Genomic DNA, 26,750 nt, shown 5'->3' with positions numbered 1-26,750 from the left:
TGTCCAACGAGTGTCCAGTGTCGTGTGTGTGCATTTGAAGAATACACTGTTTAAAGCCAGGTGTGGGAATGAGAGTGATGTTGCTTGGTGTTTATAAAACTTTTGAATATAAACATACCTTTCCCAATCTCCAGGTAGCCACCAGGAGGTGACTGTTGTTTGCGAGAATAATTTTGAATAGGCCAGTATCATGAGAAGTTCTCAATCACAGATTTTATTTTTCTTTAACATGACACAGTGTCTAAAAATGTTCATTCTGTAACACGCCGTCAATTTTTAGTTATTTTATTTGGACAAAATTAAATAAAACTCTGGACTGTGGAATTTCTGATTTTAATGACACTAAACCAAAGCAAAAAGGAAAAAGAAAATGTAGTGGTTTGCAAACTTTTTACACCATGTACCGCCTCTGGAAATATGTGTGTCTGAGTAGCAGAAAAAGGAGAATTTAAACCTAATAAGATTTATCGTCAAAAGCCAGAAAACCAAATCAACCAAATTTTGAAACTACACACATACATGTAAACATACTGGCTTTTGATGGCAATATTTTCCACACTTTTTCCACGTTTTTTTTTTTTATCTACAACCTCTAGTTTGTCAATGCAGTTAAAACATTCCCAAAGTACCACCAATGCCTACCACAGGTTTAGAACCACTGAAATTAACCATTTTAAACTTTATTGCAATCAAATTATGGGGTTAGCACTGAATAATTCAAAAGTTGATACCATAAGAATGAGCATATGTAAAGAGAAACCATGTTTATTATTATTTTTTGTCTATTTGTAGATGATTTTGAATGACTTTTAATCAAACCATTAATGGATCTCATTAAAGATGGAAGCAAAGGTTAAAAACAATATCTAGATGACGTTCCTTTACATCCACTGTACATAAAGTTAATAATTACAATTATTTAATAATTTTTAATAATAAAAAACATGTCCCAAATGTCATATTTCTTAGTTTAAACGCTGTGTGTATAAAGAACACCATTGAGCAGTTTATTAAGACAAAGATTCACAATAATAAATTAGTTCCAAATTCGGGCACAGTCGTTTGTATGTGCATTTCTACTGACATCTAGTGGTCATTTGTGACACACACAAACGCACGCATCCTCGCCACATACACAGAAAAACACAATAACATATTCCATAACGTTGACCTCGGAAGTTCACACAAATTCAACTTTACACAAAAATCACACACACCAGGCAATACAACTAAATACTCACTCGATCACAGGTATTATTTCCAAGAGAAATCTAAATATTAACTGTGACAAATCATGATGTGGACACCGCGGTGGTGATCCTGGCTGAAAAGCTGAAAAGTTGTTGGAGTGTTCTATATAAGTCATCCAGGTCTGAATTCTGTGTCTTTTTATTACTGAAACCACAATGTTTACTTAAGTATTCTTAAGTAAATCTACTGTAAACACGCTGCACATAATTCAGTCAGACTCAGATTGATAGTGACATTGAATAGTGGTGCTTCTACTGTGAACTACATAAAAGAAAACAAGTCAGTTATATAATCACATATTATTTCATGTCAGGTCCAGCCAAGGCTTTAAATTACAAAGTTACGATAACGTTCCCACCGCAGCTGTTTGTCCATGATCTATTTCACATTCTGTTTTCTGAGAGCTTCTCCATTGTCTTTATAGATTCTCACAGGTCTCTAAACACTCAAGATGATTCACTCTCTTTAGGATTAAGGAGTTTTTTTCTGAATGGGAACTTCAATGTCTTCAACATATTTACAAATCCAACTGCTACCGACTTCATCGACGAACAGCTGACGGAGTTTTTGTCCATGTGTTTACTAAAGTCTGGTGCTTTGCCTGTCGATAAGGAGCTGTTTGGGTCCTTCATCATCCCGGTGCATTAGGCCCTGCAGAGAACACCCATTGCCAGAAAGGACCTCGTCTCCAACTTGAATAAGACCTGAGAAATCTGCAGCGCCCCCTGTTGCACAGAAGTAAGCAAGTCAGCCCCTTTTTAGTAGACAAGTACATTTACTTAATCTGAAATCTGTAAACAGCATGTTTACAGATTGAAAGAAATGGTTAAGGCCCCTGTTTATTATGCAGCTGATTTTTCTCGTGTGCTCAAAATGTTGTTACAAGGAGTCTGCAACATGACCCCCCCCTTTTTTTACATAGAAGCTGTTGTACCAGTGTGCATGTCAAACAGTTAATGTAAAAGAGCAGTATACATTAGAGGATAGTACAGGAGACCAAACAACTGTTTCCATTGTTTCGTACCGTCTGTTGTTCTGTCATTTTCCACATAATGAGTTAATTCTAAGAAGATAGCCTCTGCTTTCACAGTACTGTTAGTGTAGGAGGTTTTTTTCATTTGCTCTCAGGCATTGCATTATCCGGTTTTATTATCAGAGGAAAAAACAATAACGATTCTTACAGATATTATATAATTATGCTAATATCGGCTTTACATCCCTACTTTATTGTCGTTGTATAACTGTGGATTACACAACAGTGTCTCAATCTCTCCCTACTGCACACTGAAAGTCAACGCTGCACAACACTGTTTCAACTGAAGTCAGTATCACACATAAATAAGAAGAGACCTTAAAGTAAATAAAAAACACACCTAATAACATGCAGGTGTACAGAGGTAGCAGTACTATAAGGCATGGTATACTAGGCAGTGTCTGAAGGGGAGAACCAGTTTTTAAATGATTTGTTTTGCTTTTTATTCTCTTTAGTCTCCTGCCAGAATGCAGGAAGATAAAGAGACTCAGACCAGGGTGTGAGACGTCTGACTGGATTTTCCTTGTTCCGGTAAGACGCCAGGAGATGGTGGCGTCTTGCAGGGAGGGCAGAGGAGGCGCTGATGATTTCTTTATCACCCCCTGCAGGGCTTTCCTGTCTGCTGCTGTGCAGCCAGGGTCTCCCACTGTGATGCCCTACGTCTGAACACTCTCTACTGTTGTTCTATTATTGATGGAGGCAGCACTTTGACCTCCAAGTGGTTTTTCAGTAACCTTAGAAAGTTCAGCTGTTTTGAACCACTGCTGATGTGTTAGTGGACACCCCAGATACCTCATGCAGGAGACTCTCCACACAGTCCCTGTTAATAAGAAGTGGAGCGAGAGCCCCCTCATGTGGAGAGCTGTTGGAACTCCATGATGTTCTCCAGAGTTTTTGGTCAACTTTCAAAAACGCAGTGTGAAAATACAACAGACCTAATGAAAAACTTCAATCGTATCTCCTGGTGTGACAGTGCTATGTGAGCTATGACAGTGTCAGTGTCTCATTTAATCAAAACAAAAGGCAAAGGAAAGATATTCATCTCATATTCACAATGTAAACCTCGGGCTTTGTACACATGGGATGTAAATAACACACAACAACGTAACAGGATGTGATTCCATAGACGAGCATTTACCTCTAATATCTACTTTCTGACAGACTTATGGAGAACAGGTCACCTTTGAAGATGCGGTTCACCAGCAGAGGCCTATCTCCATGTCTTGAAGACTTTCCTCCTTCTAGACTGAAGCCCACACCTGAGGACCCTTTAGAAAGCTCTGCCATTTTAGCTCTGTCTGAAGAAACATCTGCAACTGAGAAACAGTGAACACCAACAAGAAAAGCGTGGATTTTACTGAAATGGAATACAATCAAGATCACAGTAATGTCTTTGGTTTTTGTGGGATGTCGTAAGTTAGGCTTATGCTGTGTTAGCTTTATTAAGCTTTGGCTAATGATCTTGGCTGACACTAGCTTTTGAGATAACAGAAATTCTAAACCTTTTGTAATTGTAATTTAATTATATTTTTAAATTGATGTATAGCAGAGAACATTTAAGAACTCTGGATGAATCTGTTGTGATCCCATTCCATAAAGAAAAACATGGTTGATTAAGGGTTTAAAGTAGGATCTACCTGCTGCAGTTTCCAAAGATGTCTTTCTGGTATGATATTCACTTTGTGAATGGCTGACTGAGTCTCCTCTGTCTGAAGACTTCAGTTCACTGTCGTTGCTTCTCTTAATGACAACCAAGGCTTGACTGCAGAGCCGCGCTTGATGTAGACCGGACACAGCCTCTCCGTGGGTTTTACCCTCCAGACTTGTACCATTTATAGACACGACAATGTCACCTCTCTGAATTGTTCCCTCCAGACCTGCTGCACCTTTGGAGAAGACTCGATGGACCTGGACAAAAGAGTTTTCTTATAGTAAGAGATCAATAAAAACACAAACAGTCTTGTGCAGCCTGTGGGTTAGGTTTCTGAAAATTCCCACACAGTAGACTTACAGTCACGGCCTTCTGCTCAAGGTCAACTCCTCCTGTGACACTGAAGCCCAGACCTGAGCCTTCGTCTTTACTCAGGACCACAAGATGAGTATCGCCAATTTGCTGAAGGAAGTTCAAACACAAAATGAATGTAAAAACACAGTAAACAGTCAGGGTAAGACCACAGAGTCAGTCATAGTGTTACCTCAGATAGGACTTTGACCTTTTGAATCAAGGTCATGACATATGACCTCATTGTGAGGGAAAGCAGGAGATTCTGCAGTTCATGTTGGCTCTCAGGAGACGTCACCAACTCTTTTAAACTGTGGACAGAGAAGTCACCATTAAATACATTATATGTTGTTTACATAGAATATATTGGAAACATAGATTTCAGATGACATAGCTTCAGTCTTGCAGAAATAATTTATTCTACAAACAATGTGAGTACCAGTATTTTCATACGTGTACTTGCCAATACCAAGTATTGTTGCCAGTACTTTTTAAATATTATATTAATATTTAATATTAATAGCATTAAAATTAAAATTAAAATTAAAAATTACAAAAACAATACAATGATTGTGAAACTTGTTTTTCACAGATACTAGACAGAACAACATGGGCCATTTAGGAAATGTACTAGTTCCTGCAGTGAAACCATGATATTAAGTCCTGTCTCGTTTTTGTACATGTACAAATTGTGCCACCATGTGGTCTACAATGTTCTGTGCACCACTGTGAGAATGCAGTCGCAGAAATCACAGCATAAAAACCAGATGTTGGATAAATTCATTTTTTTAAATCATCAACTCACCTGATTGACCATCCAGCCTTGGTATCTGGGGTTTTTTGAGGCTCGTTCTCCATGGATTCAGGTTGGCCTTGGCTCAGTCTGTTTGAATCCACCTGCGTCACAGTCTCAAAGGATGGAGCACTTCCTGTCTCTGCTGCTTTTGTTAGACTGTCAGTGTTTGTTTCATTCACAGCTGTATCATTCCCAACTGGAAAGTCCCCTGTGCATAGTTTCTCTAGTTCAGGCATACTGAGGGCCCTGAGCTGCTGTGACCTGCTGCGCGAGAGCCGACCATGTTTCCTCCGTAACACTGGAGGGGTCTGTGGAACCTCCACTCCTGGGCTGCTCATCAATGGAGTGGCTGTGCTAGAGCCCTTCTGTGAATAGTCAAGGCCCAGGTCTGTAATGCTGAATGAAGGTTTAGCGAGAAGAGACGAAGAGGTTGCTACAGAGTTTCTGTTCTCCACATGAGAGCTGAAACTTCTTTGTCGGGTCCTAGAACCAGAACCAGAAGAATTGACTATACCCATGTAACCAGCAATCCTCTGGTTCAACGAAGCTCTGTAGGTCAAAGCAAAAGACTGAATGTCACTGCTTTTAGCAACAGGTTTGTCAAAGTGGGCCAGGTTTTCAAAAGACTTGATTTTATGTCGGACAGAGAAGGGATTGTAGTCTGCAGACAAGGCAGCTTTGGTGGATAAGCTCCGTCTTTCTGACGCCTTCACGTACAGTCTGGACAAGCCGGACTTTAGAGGAGTCAATTGATTTGAGCCATTTGAGCTCATGACTGTGGTTGGGTTAGTGTCTTTAGTAGAACACAGAGTGTTGCACATCGTGAGTTTTGTTCTTTCCTCAGAAGGAGAGTCAAGTGAAGGCACTGGTGTTTCATTCAAATCTGCAGTTTGATTGGATTTTGAAAAAAATTCAGATTGATTGTGAGGCAGGATTGATGAGGACAAAGAAGACAAAGGCAGCAGTTGAACTTCGATGAAGGTTCTCTGAGTTGAAGGTGGGAGTGATTGTGCTTGATTGGGTGTTGGTTTTAAACCTAAACTGATTCCCTTGTTGTTGTCTGCCTGCAGCATTTCTAAGGTACAGCCCACCATCATGTTTTCTGATGCATCTTGTCCTTCATCACATACTTTGGGAAAATCAATGTCACTGTTCACATTGTGGTCCTTGGAGACATCTACCAATGTTGGAGTTGTGGTTTCCAGACTTAAGGTCACAACAGTGTTGGAAGTGAGTGGACTCTCAGTCTGGGAAGTTTTTTGTACGAGCTCCTCCTTTGTTTGTTTGTTCTCAATATTTTCACAGATGCTGCTGAAATCAGGAGCAGCTGGGTTCACTTTACCTTGAGGTTTGTTCTGAAAATGGAGGGCAGAACTTTGTTGAGGACTGTTATGATCATCAAGGACGAAGGTCTCCATGAGTGTAGACCTTACATGGGAGGTTGAAGTAGTTTTGGCAACAGAAGCTGAGGATAACATGTCATCTGATCTTTTGACTTGTGTACATTCCATGTCAGTGGAAGGTGAGAAAAGCCTATTCAAATTTTGTGAAGAATCTGAAGGTAAATCAGCTGATGGACTGTGAATGACTGAGTCACCGTAGGCTGGGGAAGTGTTCCTGTTGATGCTGAAAGGTATCGGTGAAACTGGTTCTTTAGATGGTTGTAATGATTCAATGGCACTGTCATCACCAGGATGTGTAGAAGACACAAGTGTGGTACAGGTGAGAGGTTGACCTATGACCTCTTCAGTGACATGATTCACCTCAGAGGTCTGAGCCAGTACTGATGGTGACATCCTGTAAGGGGCCTGGTTTGAATCCATGGGTCCAGCACTAGCAGCATGTTTCTGCTCCTCATCACGTGAACAAATCTCCACCTCCTCCTCATCTGAGGATGAATATTGGTGTGGTGAATACCATTCACCACTCTTTGTGCTCTTGGTCTTACTGACCCTCAGCGAGCCCTCAGAGTCACTTTCCTCATCGCTGTCGTCTTCTAAGGGGTACATACTTTTACAGTTAGTGTTTTCTGCTGGTTTCGTCACATGCGTGGTTTCCACAGGAAGAACGTCCACTACAACGTCCTCTATATGGGTGACGGGGAACTGAAGGTCAGACTCTGTTTGTGGTGTGTAGGTGCAATTATCCGCACTGCCTTCTAAATCTACTCTTTGATCAGATATCCCCTGTGAACATCTGGGAGTGTTCAGTCTGATGTTTCCATCACTGCTCCCTGATGACATCATCAAACTGGAAAGATGATCTACAGCTGGAGCCACAAATAAACAGTGGGAAGATTAGTTAAGGAAATAATGTAGACATTAATTCTCTATCTGTAAATATCTGTACTGGCATAAAATTTCACAACTCAAGTGGTTCTGCAACAACATCAAGACTGTAAAACCTAACAATCTGATATGTCAATCATTCATATTGGTTATTATGGTGGATCATATAATCATTATCTGCCTTTTATTAACATCCAATCTGCATAAAAAATCAGATCTTACTTCTTGGTACTAAGTGCAAATGTGCAGATTTGTACAAAATTTGTCAGATAGAACATAAACATAACCCCCACAAAAATATTTTAAATCCAGGATATAATAGAAAGTGATCCACAGCAGTGTTTTTTCTACACTACAACACTATGATCTACTTTATGACACATTAACATGGGTTAGTACTACCTGCATACAGGGAGATTAACTACAAGCTAAATCTAGAATGAGGTGAAAGATACTGTGTAACATAGTCACCATGGATAAATAGCCAGATGTCTGCAGGCTGTTTTGGGGAAGTTAGTGAGGGAGGGTGGCTCCTATATCTTAAAGTTGCAGCAAAGGGAAAGAAACATTTAAGGACGGAATCTACATATTTTCACGCAAGAGTTGTTTTTGACACCTAGTTCAGTGTTTCCCATGGTGCACCACCAAATAAAAATGTCTCAAAAAGTGTATTTAATATGATATGATCATCTTCTAGTGTCAATTTACTTACAATTTACTCACTTAATGTATGGAACCTGGATCTGTTTAGTTGAAAACAACACATGTATAATCACAGGGAATAAAGAAAGATTTTCTTTAAAATAAGTTTTTTAACAGATCAGGGGCAAAGCTTTTAGTTTTTCAGCTATCTGCTGCCACCTAGTGGAGTAGTATTTAATTGTTCTGCCTGTCGCTGTTGCAATAGATTAAGATGAATGAAGACAAATTATTAGCAGTAAATTAGAAGTAAACTTCTCCTCTAATTTTTGACAAATGAAGTCTGGTTGTTACAAGAAAAATCTTTAGGTTTAGATTATTGTTTCTGTCTCTTGTGCTTAAAATATCATTACTTGTCCTATGTAACATTAATACGGTAATGGTCTAAAAGAGACCATGTTACCTGTTTTAAAACTAAAAAATATTTAACCTTAATCTTAAAAAAAACTTAATATTTTTTATTTGAATTGTTATATATAATTATAACTGCCTAATAACAATAAATGCCTGACTTTTACCTGATACTGGTCTCTTGACCTCCAGGGTCAGTGTCAAAGGAAGGTTGTACATCATGTCACAGATTTCCTGATAAGTAGAAGAGCAAACCAACCTCTCCCCAAGTTTGACAATCTCATCTCCAGGATAGAGCTGTGAAGAAAACCCCTGTAGCACAGAGGGAGAAAGACGAGATTAAAATGTAATCCACTGCACCAAGTCTGAAGAAACCATTCAGTCTTACTTTACATACTCGTTCTGCTGCACCTCCGGGCTTTAACCCAGTGATGATAACTTTCAGAGGGGACGACAGGATCTCCAGGTCAAGCCCAAAGGACTCATCTGTGCTTCTTATTAGGGTCACAGTGTCGATGGTGCAGATGCCTGCCAGCTCGCTTACGTCTCCCTTCTTGCAGTGTTGATGAGGCATCGAACCACTGACCACTGTTGGCTTCCTTCCAGACTGAGTGGAAGACGCTAGCTCCTGAGACGGAGCAGGCTCCTCACCTTTGGACTTCTGCTGCAGGCAGAGGTTTGGTGCTTCAATGCTCATCATACTCTTCACCCGTGTCACTGCTTTATGCTCCAGTTTGGGAGAGCGCTTTGATTCCACCTGTGCGTCATCTTGGTTGGTTTGGTTGTTGTTACAGATGGTTAGGTTGGTGGACACAGGGCCTGCACTAATCACCACTCTTGCTTTTTCTTCAAACGGGCAGTGAATAGGCATGAAGGGTGACTCAGAACCAGGTGATTTAATGCTTCCACCATCTGCCCGCCTTGAGGGACGGTCACTGAGCGGCGAAGAGGCCTCATTGCTTTCACACCTCTGCAGATCTCTACCATCCTCGCTGTCTCCATCCACGTCTAAAGATGATGTAGTCGAGGTAGGAACCCCAACTATGTGATCCGCTTTGGAGATGTCGTCTTTTTGAGCTTCACTTGCTTCAATAGTGACAGATTTTACTCTTGTGCTTGAGTGTACTGTATTTCCAGTCATTTCCGACTCATCGTTATCACTCAGCTCGTCGTCGAAGCACATCACCCTCCTCTGACGGAGGAGAGGGCTACGCACTGACGAAGGGCTGGAGGCAACGGTGGTGGGTGGCAGAGGCTTTTCTTTATGATGGTTGAGGGAAAGTTCTCTGTTGACTGGTTGTACCCAGGACTGCTTTCTGCTTCTGTTGTGAAGGGACTAGATGCTGGAAATGTAAAGGGAGGAATAAATAAAAAAAACTTTTGAAAAACTAATGGATATGCCTGTTTATTACAAGGTGACAAAAAATATAATTTACAAGACAAAGAGGTGAGTTTATTCTCAAAAAAGCCAAAATTGTTTTAGGCCAAAGATAGGGGCTGACATTTAAAACCCAGTCAAAATGGCAGGACAAAATGTTCACATTTATTGACTAGTGTCCTGACAGGTTTGACCAGACTGCTTTTTCCACAGTAACATAAATAAGAAATTTGATTTAAAATAACGAGTTGTGAATTACTTGTCATTTAATGTTTGGAATTTGACCACTGCTTTTAATCCATCCAGTAAACATAGTATAGACTCTATACTAGAGGTTTATTTTAAGTAACCATAGGAACTGACCTTATTATACATATGCCACATATTATACATATTTAACTGTAGGCTAAAATTAGTAAAAAGGAATCATGTTGTTCAAGCCAGTTTTCTAAGTCTAACATTCTGGGCCATTCTATAACTGTTAAAGACTTATTTCGGCATCACAGTTGCAAACTCTTTAAATTGCATTGAGTGTAAAGAGGTACAATGTAATGTAAATGAATTCTGGACCAAGAATAGGTCATCAATTACAAATATACCATGTGCGCGTGTCGTGTTGTCGTCCATAGAGGTCCGGCAGCTCTGCTGGTGGACACCATTGTCGTTGTTCATGCTCATCAGCATAGAGTCGGACATGAAAGAGTGATTGGACATGTCCTGGGAGAAGTACTGAGACAACTCTGCCTCTGAGCTCAGGGAGCCCTGCTTCAGATATGTAAAAAAATAAAATTGAGTCGAAGACATTTTAAAGAAAAGAAAAAAACACAGACAGACTCTGTAAGTGTCAATCTTGTGTTTACGGAAGACTTACTCTGCTGGCAGGCTCCAGGAATCTCTTCATGGTCCAGCTGAGAGCAGGGGAACCACTTCCTTGTCTATCCTTCATGGACAGACAGGGACTTTTACAGGACTGACCTGCAGCAGAGGAAACACATTTCTATTACCGTGATATTGTGCGCAAGTGGAAAAGTGAAAATCAGGGTCTAACAATTTGTCTACACAGTGTTGCCAAGAACAAAACACTCTGTTGTTGTTTTATTTTTTTCAGAGAAAAAATAACATTTCAGCTTAAAGCTGTTTGTACAAAGAATAGCATTGTATGTCGCTTTATTTATTCTGGAAGTGTCTTCTTGCACATACAGCAAAAACACGTCAAGCTGTTTGCAGAGAAGCTAAAACATGACCAAACTTGGGCCAATATATAGACGATATGATATTCTTCACCAGACAGGAAAATAAAATAAAAAGTGGAAAAAAAAATGAAAATGTCAGTCAACCTTGAGAGTTTCTGTTTCGGCTCATTTTGTCCCTGTGAGTTGACCGAGCTATAATCAGATCCATCTCCTGCTCTGACACCTGAAAACCAAACAGACAGAATGGTCCTTATTATCAAACTGTTTGTAACATTAACAAAGCAGTAACAGATTAGCTTTAATATATTTAAACAACTGATTAAGAAACGCATGTCTTAACCGACTCTACAGCTGAGTTTTTTTTTATTTATGTTTATGACAAGTAATAAATTACACAGTTACACAAAATATATGGGTCAGAGACAACAGATAACAGCTAATGTGCCATAACGCTATGTTCAATAACATGAGCCAGTGACACTGATCTATGAATTATACAGGCTGGATTAAAAACATTTTGCGCACTGCTATGCTCCGACCTTGGGATTGGGATGCCTGCTGATAATGAGACTGACTGGACCTGGTCCACATTCACTGAGGATGGCGTAGGCCTCACTGAGTGCAGCGTGACGAAGACTGACCGAGTTCACCTCCAAGATCTGGTCACCACGACTGCAAAGGAGAAAAGTGTAGGAGTGACAATTACTTCAACATAGAAATACCTTGTATATTTTCTACCTCAAGTGTAAACATGTAAATATATTAACCTGAGTCTGCTGTCTAACTTGGCCACAGATCCCAGAGCCAGGCTGTGGATGTAGATGCCAGGAGCACAATTGTCCAGGGTCAGACAGCAGACTCCAATGCCCAGACCGACACCAGGTTCTAGGAGAGTCAACGTAACAGAGCAATTTAACTATATTGGATTTGAGTGAGAACTGATACTCCAACATAATATCCCTAATTTGAATTTGAAGGGTGGAATGGTCAGACTCACTCGATCCCTAATGCTTATTGTCATTAGTTGTGACCAGAACCACTGGGATTCCTTAGTGACCTGACCTTTAGTTAGTGTGACCTCCATGATGATGCAGTCTTTCGGACCTGGGCCTTTACGTCCATCAGGTTCCTCTGACCCTGAGGGCACGGGCGTACCCCCACTGGTGTTAGAGTTGGGTGAGCTGGAGCGGCTCAGGAGGGTTGGAGTGGGACAAGGGGTGAGGCTGGGACTACGCAGACGTGTTCGGATTGTCAGGGTCACGACGCCTTTCTTCAATTGCTGTCAAAACAACAAATGTGAGGTTTAATGATGGAGAGAAGGAGAAACTATAATAGAATATACACAGAGTCATATGTGAAGTCCACCTTAAATGTCTGGATGGCCTGTTGATGAGTGAGACCTTGGAGAGATTCTCCATTCACTTCTAGAATCTCATCTCCTACACATAAAAATAGCACAGGTCTGGTTTAAAAAGTTCACATTTTCAGAAGAAATGTATTGAAATATACGTTTTTCTACCTTCTTTCAGTCGCCCATCAGCTGCTGCTGCTCCATGAGGAAAGATGGTTTTGACAAAAATCCCCATCTGACCCCGAGCGGAGTCCTGTCCACCAACAATGCTAAATCCCAAACCCTGGAGAAATGGTTTCACAGAAAATGAAGTCGAGTAAAAAGTATAAACCCCTCACACACACTGAATAAAAATAAAATGTGGTTACATAATATGTTCCTAATTCCATTTATTATTAATATATGAAATATTACATTTTAACATAAAAAAAGTCATGTCATGTGATCTGTCACGTCAGAAAAGTTTTGACTATTTTCTGTCACATTATCCTTTTTAAATTATTTTTATTTTATTATTAATATTTTTATTTTTTTTTTAGCAAAATTGGCATTTCTTGAATAATTGTTACTTTTATAATAAAGCATAGTCTAGGTTCAAAATAACAGTCACTAGAGAGAGCCCAGACCAATGCATTTTTAAGGTTGTGTAAGGAAGAACATCAAAATAAGCAGCTCAGATATTGGATTGCCACACTGGTTAGTCACAGCCTGGATTGATTAACCGGGGTGAGACAGGGTTTAAATTAAAAATAACAGTTGACGTCAACCAACTGAAACCAACATTAATATCAGCACATCAAATGTATAACTGAAATGTAAATGTGTGGTTAATAATATGTTTGTGCATGTGTTGGTCTGTGTCTATGTGTTATTGTGAGGTGACCCACATAGAGCCTTATTCAGACACACATGTCAAAGGAGTGCACTCACCTTGCCCTGGCCTTTCATCAGCACTATACTGGAGATAATGGATGGCTGTGCCAGGCGCCATGGAGACTCCACTTGAACAGTGCTCAGGGAGCGAGCTGATTTCTTAATGATCTGATAATCCTGGGAAAATGAAAAGAGGGAGATAAGCAACAAAGAAGATGAAGAAACAGTAATTGCCTTCTTCTTTCCCAAAAACAATATGCGAATTTATACACATCAGAGTTTGATGCTTTCTGTAGGGTTCACAGACACCAAACTTCAAAAACAAAGACACAAAGACAATGACGTCCTCTGCATTTTATTTCACTTACTTAATTGGGCAATTACTGTGTCATGACGGTGAGTGAGGAGGCTTTGGTCTGTGTGTTCTTATATTTGTTATCTACTAAATAATTCAGATAAATTATGGAACCCCACTAGAATGTGTAGCATCTTAAAAAAACGTCTGTTTTGATTAATCTGATTTATTCAGTAGAAAAGTACAATTAGATGTGGATCAGAATATAAGATACATGGGAAGAGAAACAGGTGAGGCATTTACTGACCTGTCTCACTCCAGTTGTATCTAGTTGTTGAGGTAGAGAGTGTTTACGTCGACCAGGCGGAGGTTTGTCTGCTTTTTCGCAGCTGCTCACACCGTTCGCTACAAAGAGCTCGTCGTCTTCGCCCACAGACTCCAAACGACTGCTCCCGCCTGATCCAGGAAAAAGAAAAAGAAAACAAAAATATTCCTAACAGACTTTCTATACATTTTCCACATACTTGTGGTTAAAAAAAATCAGTGGAAAAATTGCCAAGCTTATGGTGTGCAGTGTTGATTAAACTGGTGCAAGTGAACTGTCTGAGTAAAAAAATAAACCTGCTCCAGGGTTCCACACCAGGGTCCTGTTTTAAAACATATTCTTTAAGTGACCACCAGGGGGCAACGTCACTTGTCTGTGTAAAAAAGAATGAGCTCGTTGTACTTTTCCTGAAGAGTTTATGGTTCTCAAGTTTAGATTTTCTTCCACACACATTAACATCTACACTGGCACAGATTACAGGAGAGTGATTGGATGGATTTACAGTGGGTGTGTACATGAGGTCAAGACTGGACAGAGAATTGCCTCCACGTTAATTCACCCCAAAAATTAATTAAACTAAAGGCTGGTGGCTGTAGGTTGAGATACCAGACCTTGGGACCGACCGCTGAGCTTGGTGGGTACGGGGCTGCTGCAGGATCCTTTTGGAGCCTCCGCTGGACTTTGCTCTTCTAGTTTCTCCAGGTTTGTCACCTTCAAGGAGGGAACCATGAACAATGGTTCAGTTCAATCTGAACACTGCTGAATAATCTCACACCATCGAATACACCTGAGTCTTTATGTATCTGTGTGTACCGGGAAAATGTTGTGAAGACTTGTGCTGCTGCTGGAGGTCTGGGGTGGGTGAGGGAAAGAAGAGTGAGAGAGTGCTGACGAGCAACCGCAGGTGCTGACCAGGTCTGGCAGACTGGTGGAGGGGAAGCGATCGAATCCAACGTCTGACTCCTCCTATAGGACACAAGTAGAGCAGAGCAGAAGGTCGTGATAAATTAGCAGAAAATGTAATTAAAAAAGTGACACTTAAACTTCTTCAAGAATCTCAGACCAATATTTTATCATGAAACTTTCATCAAGAATTTCCACACTATTTCACCTTAGCCTACCTTAACTCATGTGTCATCATCTCCACATTTCACAATCTCCTCTCTTATCTGGATCTGAAGTCGATTGATCTAAACTCCTCTTCACGTCCTCCTTCATAGTGTCCATAAATCTTTTTTTCATTCCTTTCTTCTATTTGTCCAGCATTTCTATCTCTGACTTTTTTGTACAGCCACCATTGGCATCAATGTTCAGTAAAAACTGTTCCAATACTGAACGTTCTGGACACTTGAATCATCCTCCAATCATTACAGTTATTTTATAGAGGTTGCAGCATTAAAAAATAAAGCTTTAAAACTTTCTGTTTTCTATTTTATTGTATGTTTCTTTATCCTCCACCACTGTTCAAGTTTTTAATGTCTAGAAAACATTTTTCATTATAATTATTTTATTTCTTATTTTTTTCTTTTCTTAAATTGTAACTTGTGAACAAAAAATAACCTCAAAAAGGACTTCCATGTGTAAACAGCACCAAAGATGGCTCCTTACACTGAGACTCTGACCTAAATCCATTCCAATCCTAAAACTCCATTTGCTCATTTACTTTCAGTTGACCCTCAAGAAGGACCTGAAGCAGAGGAGTGAAAAAAGACTATGATGTTAGAGCAAAACAGGAAGTCGACCCAAACAGGAGGCCGCTCTGCTACTGTTTCCTCTGATGATCTAATACCTACTTTAGTCTGTCCTGTGTCTTTTGTCTATTGTTGTTCTACAGCCTCTGTGTGTGTGTGTGTGCGCGCATGTGTGTCTGTGTGTGTGTGCGTGCCTGTGAACTTACCCTGCTGGCCACCACCAGCTGGACCAGACCGGTGGTGGAGCGGAGGATAGCTACAGCCTCCTGATGAGTGAGACCCACGAGAGACTGACCATTGATCATCAGCAACTCATCACCTGCATGGAGACGGCCATCCCTGACACACACACATGCACACAAAAAATAAAGTTGAACTATTTACCACCAAAACACTGCAGTAAAAAGCCGCTCCATGTTTAAACTACAAAAAACTACGTGTCATGATACATGACAGGAAAACCATCAGTAACCTGTGTCTATCTCCTCTCTGTATGGTCTTGTATTTCCTTTGCTGAGAAGCAGCAGCAGATAAGCACAGGATCAATAAAACATTAGCTGCCAGTTGGAAAATCAGATCAGTTTTCTATTCTACCATCCCAGCTGGGTGTCAGCTGATCAATAACACAATCATCGTCCCATAATGCATCACTCAGTAGGATATTTTAGAGAATCATGACAGTTGAATGTGATACTTTGGGGGTTTTAGAAGTGTGAAGGAATGCATTTAACTATTTTAAATTTTAATTTGTATAAACACACTAGAGGTAGTGTAGAAAAAAAGATGTAAATAAGGCATGTTGGGTTATACATGTGGTGGTTCTACCTGTGAATGGATCCACCCTCTTCTATGTGAGCTATAATGATGCCATGAGGAGAGCGCCTGGAGCCTCGACCCCCTGTGATCTGTATACCCAGGCCCTCTTGACCTTTCACCATGTGCATCTTCCAGATGTAGCTGCCTTCTCTGGGCTACAAAAGAAATAAAAAGTACAAAGTACAAAACACAATGAAAATGTATCTCACCATTAAAAGTACAGTCAATTCTCGGTTCTCATACACATTTCATCTTGATGTAATGATCTGTCCAGTGTGATCCAAACACATTTGTAGTATATACCTTTATGGGTCTTCCATTTAAATGCTGAGATGGTATTTGTGCTAAGTACTGTATTTTCAGCAGCTTAGACTCATGGAAGCAAAAAGCAGGACATAACTACTGCGCCTCCGCGTGTACAAAAGAGGCATTGCAGTCATGTTACATTGAACTTGTAATAACATTTTGATCAAATTAAAGGTTCTACTATCTGTAAGGAGGCTGCATTTGGAAAATATATTTAACAACAAAAACTGTCTATGTTGTCCAAATGTTCTTATTCTTTACTTACTGACAGTACCCACTGAGTTCAAACAACAGTCCTTAACGGTGTGAAATACAATTTCTTTTTTTGAAACGTTGCCTAAACAGAGACAAATCACAACCTGTTAATGGGGGCTAGAAATGTGGTTGTTGATCCAGAGTAAGCAGTTCAATCCTCTGGACCACTCACTCAGCTTCCATCACAGCAGTTATTTGGGCACTGTAATACTCTTAGTGCTTTCAGATGTCTGATCCCAGATCGTTTTTTCAGACAGAACGGGTTGGTTTGGATCCATTAACAGGACGTCCACTCAGTATTAACTCTCCCTCACTGATCCGGAGTATGACGTAACTAAAAGTCCACTAATCTATCCTGTCAGATTATTTAAATGTCAATGCCTAGCATTTATGTAGAACTTTACCACTCTTTCTGGTAACTAACACCAATTCAGTTACACATTCACAGAGTGCATCTTCACATTCTGCACTATTTTCCATCAAGCATCTGTCTTTTTCATTCACATTAGCCCCAAACACAAGCAGCCAAAATCAGGTTTTAAATGTTTATTGCAGCTGCAGCAAATGAAAATGTTAGGCAGCAGTAGCAAATTATTTTAACATTTTCGTTTGATGAAAATAGGCCTTAGTCTCGTCACTCCCTGTAGATTAAACGCATCAGAAATAAGAGTGAAGGAGCGCATAATCCTGAACCACCCACAGCCTGCAGGGGGACGCTAATGGTGGCAGTACCATTCACCTTGTTTTTCCCATTCTTTTTGATTATAAACTATAGAATACATAGAATATTATATATATGTAAAAATGGTGGCACTTTGGTCCAGAGGCAATGTCTCTGACATTGGTGTGGAACCCCAGGGTTCACCTCCTGGGCAAGGTCAAATCCCGGTTAGGGTGGTTGGTACCTTCCAGTGGACTCACCACCCGCAGAATGGTTCAGGGGGGATGGTACAGTGCAGTGTGAGTTGGGTGGCAACTGCTGCGCCCTTGAGCCGGTAGGGGATAAGCGGATGAAAATGGATGGATGGATGGATGTAAAAAATTCTAATCAAAACCAAAAATCTAATCTAAAATAACCAAACTTTCACAACAACCATACAGTTTCTTGCAAACCCTAGTGGAGTGATCATCAGCTGGCAGCCTGTGGGGCAAATCTGGCCCACCAAACCATCCCAATCCTGCCCAAGACTGAGTGTTGCAGTGGGTGGAATGGCAGGATTTAACTGGATGGGTTTCCAGTATGTCACTAAGCCACATGAATTGACATAAAAACTATTGACATTCAAATGTAAATGCCTATTTAACCTGATCTATGTTACGTAATTTTGACTTAAAAACAGACTTTACAGAAAAACCTCATAAACATCTGGGAAGAACACACAGAAAGAACATCTGAATGAGCCGGGAAGTAAGCCAGTTTTCTTCTTGTTGTACTAATCACCACACCAACAGGTGGCATTGGATCACGTAGTACAAGGAAAACCATGAAACCTGAAATTTGAGCATCGACAATGCCCAATAAATCCAAATCCTTATTTCAACCACAAAGTTCACAGAAAAATGGTCTGTAAAGAGTCGTGGACTCTGGGATGGTCAGTGTACCAGCATGAAACGATTTACAGAATCTGGGCTAGAGTTTCCTAAAAGTGAGCAAACCCAAGTCTATTAGTCCTATGTTTGCAGCAGGTCATAACCAAAACTATAACATGCTTTGCAGATACTTTAATATCATTAAGGATTTAATATTTTTAAAACCGTAAAGATAGGCAAAAAGATTTTAAATTGGAGAAACTGCTAGTGAATTTGTTCTGATGAGCTGTTGACAACAACGCTCTCTCCCTCTCTCGCTACTCTTTTACTGGTCCTCAAAGAAGAGACTCATAAGTCACAGACATAGCAATAAAACCAGAAGGAAATGTAAGAATGGGATTTTATTTTGGTGGCTCTATACGAAGGAAACCTCATCAAATGAAAAATGACATTTATACACACCAAGAGAACATTACCAGATATGTTTGTGGGAAACGTAAGGCATAAGGCCTGTGTGCAGTAGCCTATATTTTTCTGCCATATCTGTTCCTGGTAACTGGAGTCTGATTTATGGTTTGAGGGTTGGGTTAGGACAACTCTCAGCACCAAAACCACAATCCTTTTCTGAACCTCAGCCAAGTAAAAAGAACCAAAACCCAGTACTACAGGCTTGATCTGGTTCTCACCAAGGAATCTAAATATATCTGTAGCCATGCAATACAGTGACACAAAGTCAGTCACAGTCCTTTTGGGTTAGAGTGTGTGTACAAACACTGTGTCCCCTTTTGTCTATAAGTAAGGAGTGTAAAAAAGAGAAAAGTGTTTTAACTCAAGGAGTATTGTGTTGGTGGATGCTCCATTTAATCAACCATATAGTTATAAAAAAAACTCAGTGGTGTAGTACTTACCCTTTTTGCACCAGACTGATTTTATGTTAGACAAGGATTGTTAATGGAAAAAGAAGATTTTCAATTTCGTTAATCAATTGTTTTGTGTACAGCTGCCCCAGCCTTTTTTGTACAAAGGACCAGTAGGCCAGTATTGGCTGAACCCTGATGCAACCCCACCCCTACCTTGAATCCATCCGTCACTCTGGCAGCACACCTTACTACTGTCTCACTAGTCCATGTCCTGCATGACCTTCACATACTTCTCTGCCACTCCTGAGTGTCTCATACAGTACCACAGTTCCTAGTTTACAGTTCATCACTTGGCCTCACTCATACACCTAAATGATAAATTTGCATAAGTCTGTTCAAATCCAGTGGAGAATACCAAAACCAATAGGGTTTAATAATAAGGACGAATGTCATTTGTTGACTCATTGCATTTAAAAATGTTTGTAGATTGGTTTTCCTACTCCCCGCCTGCCCGTCCTGGGTGAGGATCCCCTCCTCTGTCTCTCACCATGAGGTTTCTTCCTCTTTTTTTACCCTATAAAGGGTTTTTCTTGGGAGTTGTTCAGCCGATGCGAGGGTCTGTAAGGGCAGGGGGTGTTTGTCATTGTTTTTTCTTTTTATATTTAACTGTTTGAACCACTGTAAAGCACATTAGGTTTGCTTTGTGCATGAAATGCGCTCTAGAAATAAAATTGAATTGAACAGAGGAACAGAGTGAGTAGTAAAACAAAGAGCCACACTTTTCACTTGACCATGGTCTTAGTTTGGGGAAATCCCTGGGTTTGACCAACATTCTGCTACGTCTTTTGTTTGCTTCATCACAAAACTAATTTTCTACATTTTGTTTCCTTTGTCTTGATATATTTATACAGTATGTGGTTAGAGTGTACTATAATACCTTACTTTGTGATATCCCATTTAATTGTTGTAGTCTAATTAAGCCAATGTCTTTAAGACCATCACAGACCCACAAAACATTTCTTTCTTATACAAGCTTTTTGAAAATATTTACCAGAAATGCAGTTTACAAACTACAAACAAAAACTGCAATATTCACATGCAGTTGATGAACTGACTTATTTTGGTACATATACCAAACTAAATGTCGTTGGAGACCACAACTGGAAAAGACGCTGCATGTTTGTAATTATAAATCCAGGTAAATACATATGACATCATAGTTGGTATCTATTGTAAAACTAAATGATCTTGTTACCCACGCTTATAGCCAACTCCAATAATAATCTATGGCCTCTTCTATGGCTCTGGTCATACCAAACAATAAACCAGAAGAATTGGTTTCGTTTTGGCTAAGACACTGGGAAAAATGTGATTTTCCCACAAATGTTACATAATGAGTTTTTAAGATCCCTTGTAAAATATTTGCCTGTAAAATATGCCTGACTTTATTTGTCATAACAAAAAGTGTCCTGTCAGGCTTCTTTGCACACAGGAATTAAGGAGCTAATCAAGGTGTGATTAAAAATGTTACCTAGCCTGTTACCAAGTGGTTAGTATCAGGGTTGTAAACAAAGGATTATGGTTTGAATCCTGGCCTGGAGTGTTACACACAGGTGGTAAATGCAGAAAACAATTTCTCTGTTAATAATAAAAATGAAAAAAAAAAAAAACAAGCAAACAAAAAAAAAACCCAACAACTTCATTCTAGAGTATGTAAATCAACATTATGGTAATCTTAGTCCACAACCCACCTCCGATACTACATCTGAACTCCCCTCTTCTACCCACTCCTTTTCCTCCTTTCTGCTCCCCTCTACCTCAGAAATCTCTGATCTCATCTACAAGTCTAAGGGTTTAGGTCATGAATGTCATCTTTGTGTCTCACCTGGGTCGAAGGTTCACTGCTGAATGAATCCATTTTGCTTTCCAACAGCTGACTGTGACACCTGACAGGCAGGGTGCCAGTTCCTCTACTGTGCTGACGGTGAAACACCGTTGTCACCTGAGGAAAGTTGTCAGGACTTTCATTTATTGATGTCCGGGTTGAGGGGATACAGCTGGAGTCATAGCCCTGAGTGCTGACCTCCGGGTCAGTGGAAACAGATGAGCTGTAACCATTGTAGCAGCCCTGGACCTCCGAGTCTGTGCTGTCCCTGTTGTCCCGAGTAAAAGACGACCGAGATATGACGCCAAACTTTCGCGTTCGTTTGCCGTTCACTGAAGCCTCACAGGGCCCAGGTACAGCTCTAACTGGTAGCTGGCGCTCACTGCTGTCACAGCCCATGGGGGTAAAGCCACTGCCATTTAGGACTTCACAAGGAGGAAGAGGAGCCTTTCGTTTAACTCGCCGCAGCAGGACTATGTAGATACAACCTCCATTCCAACACTGGTCAGCCAGGTAGCTGAAAAAGAACAATAACAAACAATGTTGACTTTAAGTAGGAAAACCTATTTGTGGCCACTATATTAGGTACACTTGGTGAACTGCATTAGAACAAAAAAACTGTTTTGAAAACATTTAACAGGGTCAAAATTATGAATTGAAATTTACAGAGACAATCAGAATGCGGGACAAAAAGAACAGTGATTCAAGTTGCTTAAAACATGGCGTAGTTGTTGGTGCCAGACAGGCTGGTCTTAGATTTTTTCAAGAAATGCTGATCTACTGGGATTTCCCCACACAACCATCTCTTTTGTTTACATAGAATGGATAGAAAAAAAATAGTAAAACAGTACAGTGAGCAGCAGTTTCCTGGACAAAATAAACCTTTGTGTGTGAGAGGTCATAGGACAAAATCTGGACTGCAGGCAGATGATAAAAGGCAACATCAATTACAATAACCAATCTTAAGAAGTATGGCAGGAAGAAGAGCGAAACATGTCAAACATCTTCAAAAATGTTACTTCAAAAACTGCCATTCTGAGTGCACCTCAAGAGCACCATGGCAGCTGGCAGACTTAAACCTGAAACCTTTGAGACCCACAGCTGCTTCCTTAAACACCAACCCACCACTGCCCACCTGCACGCAAGCTTTTATTGACCAAGGCATGTTCAAAGGCACCAGAACTTTTGTGTAGCCCAATGTGTCATTTTTAGGAACTTAGTAACTTGAAGTAATGGCACTGTTTCACTTGGTGGCTTACAATAAATAGGAATAGTGGAATAGTAGGGAGAATCCAATGTAATGAGATCAGGAGCAGGAATATGGAAAGAATAATGGAATAAGCTTAAAGAACTGAATCAGTGATACAACATAATGAATGCCAACAACCTTTGTCTTTGCAGCACACTTCAACGTCAACCAAAGTCAACTTTATACAAATGAAATTTAACGTATTTTCTCTGAAGCGGTGGAAAGACTCTTAAGCATACGTACTTGAAAAGGTGCTCTTTCTGTGCAATAATCATGTTTGTCAAGCGTCTGGTTTGTTTAAGACAGATGGGAAAGATGAGCATCAACACCCAGGAGGGCACACTAACTGGAATGAGATCTTAGGCTTTTTGTTGAACTTGAGGGATCACGTGGTTTCAACCACCAGGAGCATGAAAGGCTCTCCAAACAGACTCTCAGTACTCTAGCAGACACTGGAAGCAGTCCAGTCTGGAGCAGGTCCACAGAACTGCTTTCCATGCAGTACCACACTGGTCAGGAAGGACGGAAACATTACAGAGGGAGAACGTGGCCTGCGTTAATGCTGTTTGACTTGCTTTTAACCACCCTGACACAGAAACCTGCAGGGACTAAGGGCAGGAAGTCCAGTAGCATTGATTCATTAGTGACATCTCAGCCAGCAGCTGCCCACTCAAACAGGACAGAGGTGAACAGGGCCACTTTGAGAGGAACCGCATGATGACAGATGCCATTTTTAAGCAAACCTTGATGAAGAAATCGAGGAGTTTGTAGATTTACAGAAATTGGGGGTGTTTCAAGAGACAGGACATGGAAAGCTGAATAGACTGTTTAGAGCTTTTTCACTGCACTCTAAAAAGCTGTTTATAGGACATGAGGGTGTCTGTCTTCCACATATGGAGAACACCAGATATATTGTATATGTGTCCTGGCTATCACTGCAAAAATAAACCTTTGGAAAAAAATGCTGTCTTTTTGGAAGTAACTCAGTTTACATTTAAGACTAAGGGAATAAAGAATCTCATTCATTCATATACAGCTTAAATCATTTTTGTGACTGTCTTTTGGGAGTAGGTAGATGTCTCAATCAGAAGAATAAAGTACAATGACTAATGACTTAATGTGGGCATATTATACATATTATATACATATATTTTATGTATAAAGTTGCAATTCTGGGGGTCTTACCTATTACTTTAGTGCCTACTTTCATAACTAAAATAAAGTTAAAAAAAGAAAAAGTCTTAGGGTTTTGGAAGTCATTCAACAGTGAGCCTAAATCCCCCAATAGCAGACTGGCCACATAAAAAAAGATGCATCACTGGCAAACCAATAGATTTTTGTTTATTTCTTGGTTTAAGTCTGTAAAGGTGATTTTCAAACCACAAAACCAACATAATTTTCTATTCATATTCATAAACTAAGCAAAAGTATTCAGCAAAGGCATGTGGCTGCATTGAAGGCATTCAACAGTTCTTCTATAGAGTCCATAGCCCTGTTAGAAGGTAGGTTTTCATTGTAGACTCCTGTATAGAATTTCAAGTAAAACTTAAGGGTGTTGTCACATAATTGTTAACACCAGCTCTTACTTGGCCTTCACTTAACTGCAGGGTCTGGGGAATTAATCGGAATTGTTTCGTCATAGCACTTTACATAAGCAGAGACATCAGGATGGAATTGACTAATTGTGGTGAGCAATAACAAATTTTCAGTAAGAAAGGAAAAATGTTTCTCCTAAGAAACTGAAGCTTCAATAAGTAATACTTTAAGGAGATTATCAAAAGATATGATACCCATACAAATTTTGTAATTATATTATGTGTATATATTTTAAAATACTTTATAAATAGTTATTTACATAAATATCTATACTTTGAAGTACATTTGTATGACCAAGAAAGTCTGGTTTGGTCTTAATACTTGACATTTATACTGAAACTGTAAATTCTTCTCTGCTCTTTTCTTACCTTGCCCCATTGACATCTACCCCCACCATGAGCTGCCCGTTCAGTGACAGCACTTCATCTCTCAGTTTGATATTCCCACATCTGGAGGCTGGGCTTTTCTTCTTCACCTCAGTCACCCAGATGCAGCCCACGTCCATGATAGGACCCTGGTCCCGTCTCCTCCTTGGTCCACCCTTCTTTCTCCCATCAGGGTCTCCAAAAATCGGAATATTCCCAAAGCTGAGGCCGAACTCGGAGGTGTCCCCCTCATCTTTGTTAAGGCATAAGGCACGTACCTCCAGATCTAAGTTCTCTCTGCAGGAGGATGGGCTGGCTGATGGGCTGACTGACAGGGTGACGTCATCCTCCATGAAGTTGAACCTAATGTATGCCACCAACTTCTGAATAGCAGCCAGACACAGTGACATGTCCTCTGTGTTGAGACTGACAGCACTGCTGCTGCTGCACACACTGTCCCTTTCTCCATTTTGGTTGGAGTCTTGATCCACATGCTAGAGGAAGAGCAGGAGAGAGCAGTGATTTTTTTTCAGTGATTATAATAGCAATAAATAATATGAATAGGTCATTAATCTCCTGAGTATTTTAGTCAACTAGGCATTTGGTCACAAAATGTAGAACATGATGAAGTTGTTTTATTACATGAGATGTGTCCAAGCTTCTTTGGCTTGAGAGCTACTATTCAAAATGACCATGCTAAAGTGATCTCCCTTCATTGGAAATGTTTAATATATATCTACGCATATAAACTGAAAATACTTTAAATATACATTATTATGTTGGGATGCTGATTAAATTGTGTAATTACTACAGCCATATGTAATGATCTACCCTGTGACAGGACACGACCTGGATCAGGTTGCACTCCTGTTGTGATCTTGTGCTCTGTTCCCCCTGCCAGTCCTCCAGCAAAGGTAGGATGCTGAGGGCGTTGTCCTGAGTGATGGGCATCCTGGCATCCTGGGCCTTTTGATGGGACTCTCACCAGCAGCTACACTGATGCTTCTTCCAAAAGTCAGTGCAGGCAAAGGGGGCAGCGTAAAATGATGGTTCCAAATCCATCTTTGGGGAGAGCCGTAAAAGTAGCTGAGCAAACACTAACCAGTGGGTTCCAGATGTGCCGCAGTAAAAAGTGTTGAATTACTGACAGAGGACATGTGTGCTGTGGTGTCTGCAGCACTGGTTCACGACCTGCAAAGAACAAAACAACATGTTACATGTAGTCATAGCACACACATTGTCCAACTAGTCTTAAAACTAGTCATCAACTATGCATCGCCGTTAACATGCTCAAACTATTATTACTTGGAACTTTGACTAGCTCTTTAAAAGGCACGTTTACTTATTGACTGCAAACTATGACCAAAAGACTTGTAGAGGACAAAGAAATTACCAAAATAATTTGACAATGAAGCATAATACCTGCCTGAAGTGTCAACAATGTTGAATTGTTTCCTGTGTATACATGTTACAGAGATGCAGGATGATGGAAACCCATCAAATTATTTCTAGCTGAAGCTGTTTATGATGAGGAAGTGGAATACTGGTCTGCCAGACTTCAGACTGAGTTAAATGGCTTTTCCATAATTGATGTTTTGTATCTTTTACACAGAGTAAATACTTCGAATCTCCTGAAGGTGACTCTCTACTTTTGGCCGTAAATATCTAAAAAAAGAAAAGAAATATTAGCATCAAGGCAGGCTCACATCCATCTGATTTACAGACATTTTTGTCAAAAATAAATATCAAAATCTGTACTTAAAGTGTATAAATTGGAAAAATCCCATAATCATTTCATCTCCTGAAACTGTTGTGGTCCAAATGTTTTAAAAATAAGGAAAACAGGTGTCGTTGGCAGACAGTATGAGAGTGTGATGTGTTTTCCAGCTTTGAGTTAACTGCTAGGAATGGAAAGCATTCACCAAACATCCAGGAAAATGTCACCAAAAAATCCAAATGCAAGTCCTTTACACACCTCAATAGAGATGTTTTCGTACATTATACAGTTTGTACGTATTTTTCCTCAATTCCAAAAAGTGGTACCCACACATGCATGCAGATAGGCAGCACAGTCACACCAAGAAAATGAAAAAAAAATCTGTTTATTCCTACATGTTTATTAACTGTTTTGTAGGAATGCAAGGAAGGCAGTTGGGAAACGTGTGTGGGAGGCGTTTGAAAGTTCATGCAAAAATCAACATTCAGTGATCCTGTTAAAGATATGAGGCAGCAGATAAAAAAAAACTATAAAATTTCAGTTTTCTGCTTCTTTGTCTGCCTAAAAAAATGAAAGCACAACTAACACGCACCAAATTCTATGATGAAACTTAACATTTGAAATAACAACCCCGCCGCCCCCCCA

General features: G+C 40.1%; 1 protein-coding gene across 1 annotated transcript; it reads right to left on the bottom strand.

Annotated features, from left to right (window-relative positions):
* Positions 1-191: 191 nt before the first annotated feature.
* Positions 192-25,823, bottom strand: pdzd2 (PDZ domain containing 2). The gene is made up of 25 exons (XM_017030615.2): positions 25,220-25,823; positions 24,392-24,882; positions 21,179-21,695; positions 16,352-16,497; positions 15,733-15,865; positions 14,649-14,801; positions 14,447-14,546; positions 13,818-13,966; positions 13,273-13,392; positions 12,511-12,625; positions 12,357-12,430; positions 12,054-12,270; positions 11,759-11,876; positions 11,531-11,663; positions 11,136-11,214; positions 10,670-10,773; positions 10,398-10,560; positions 8,818-9,713; positions 8,588-8,732; positions 5,092-7,351; positions 4,480-4,597; positions 4,296-4,397; positions 3,922-4,192; positions 3,466-3,600; positions 192-1,976 (listed from the first exon to the last, which is right to left on the bottom strand). The coding sequence occupies exons 1-25, from the start codon at positions 25,337-25,339 to the stop codon at positions 1,834-1,836; spliced, it is 7,002 nt and encodes a 2,333-aa protein (XP_016886104.1). The 5' UTR covers positions 25,340-25,823; the 3' UTR covers positions 192-1,833.
* Positions 25,824-26,750: the final 927 nt, after the last annotated feature.

The sequence above is a fragment of the Cynoglossus semilaevis genome, chromosome Z, assembly GCF_000523025.1.
Source record: "Cynoglossus semilaevis isolate Cse_v1.0 chromosome Z, Cse_v1.0, whole genome shotgun sequence".
NCBI lineage: Eukaryota > Metazoa > Chordata > Actinopteri > Pleuronectiformes > Cynoglossidae > Cynoglossus > Cynoglossus semilaevis.
Note: the sequence above shows the minus strand (reverse complement) of the source record. Positions and strands in the feature narration are given on the sequence as shown.

Bases quoted from the DNA above. Each gene is read 5' to 3' on its own strand.
- pdzd2 (XM_017030615.2), bottom strand. From the start codon at position 25,339: ATGCCCATCACTCAGGACAACGCCCTCAGCATCCTACCTTTGCTGGAG. The intron at 15,866-16,351 runs GTAGAACCACCA...TGTGTGTGTCAG, and splicing joins GAGGGTGGATCCATTCACAG to GGATGGCCGTCTCCATGCAG. The intron at 12,431-12,510 runs GTAGAAAAACGT...TTTTATGTGTAG, and splicing joins TGATGGGCGACTGAAAGAAG to GAGATGAGATTCTAGAAGTG.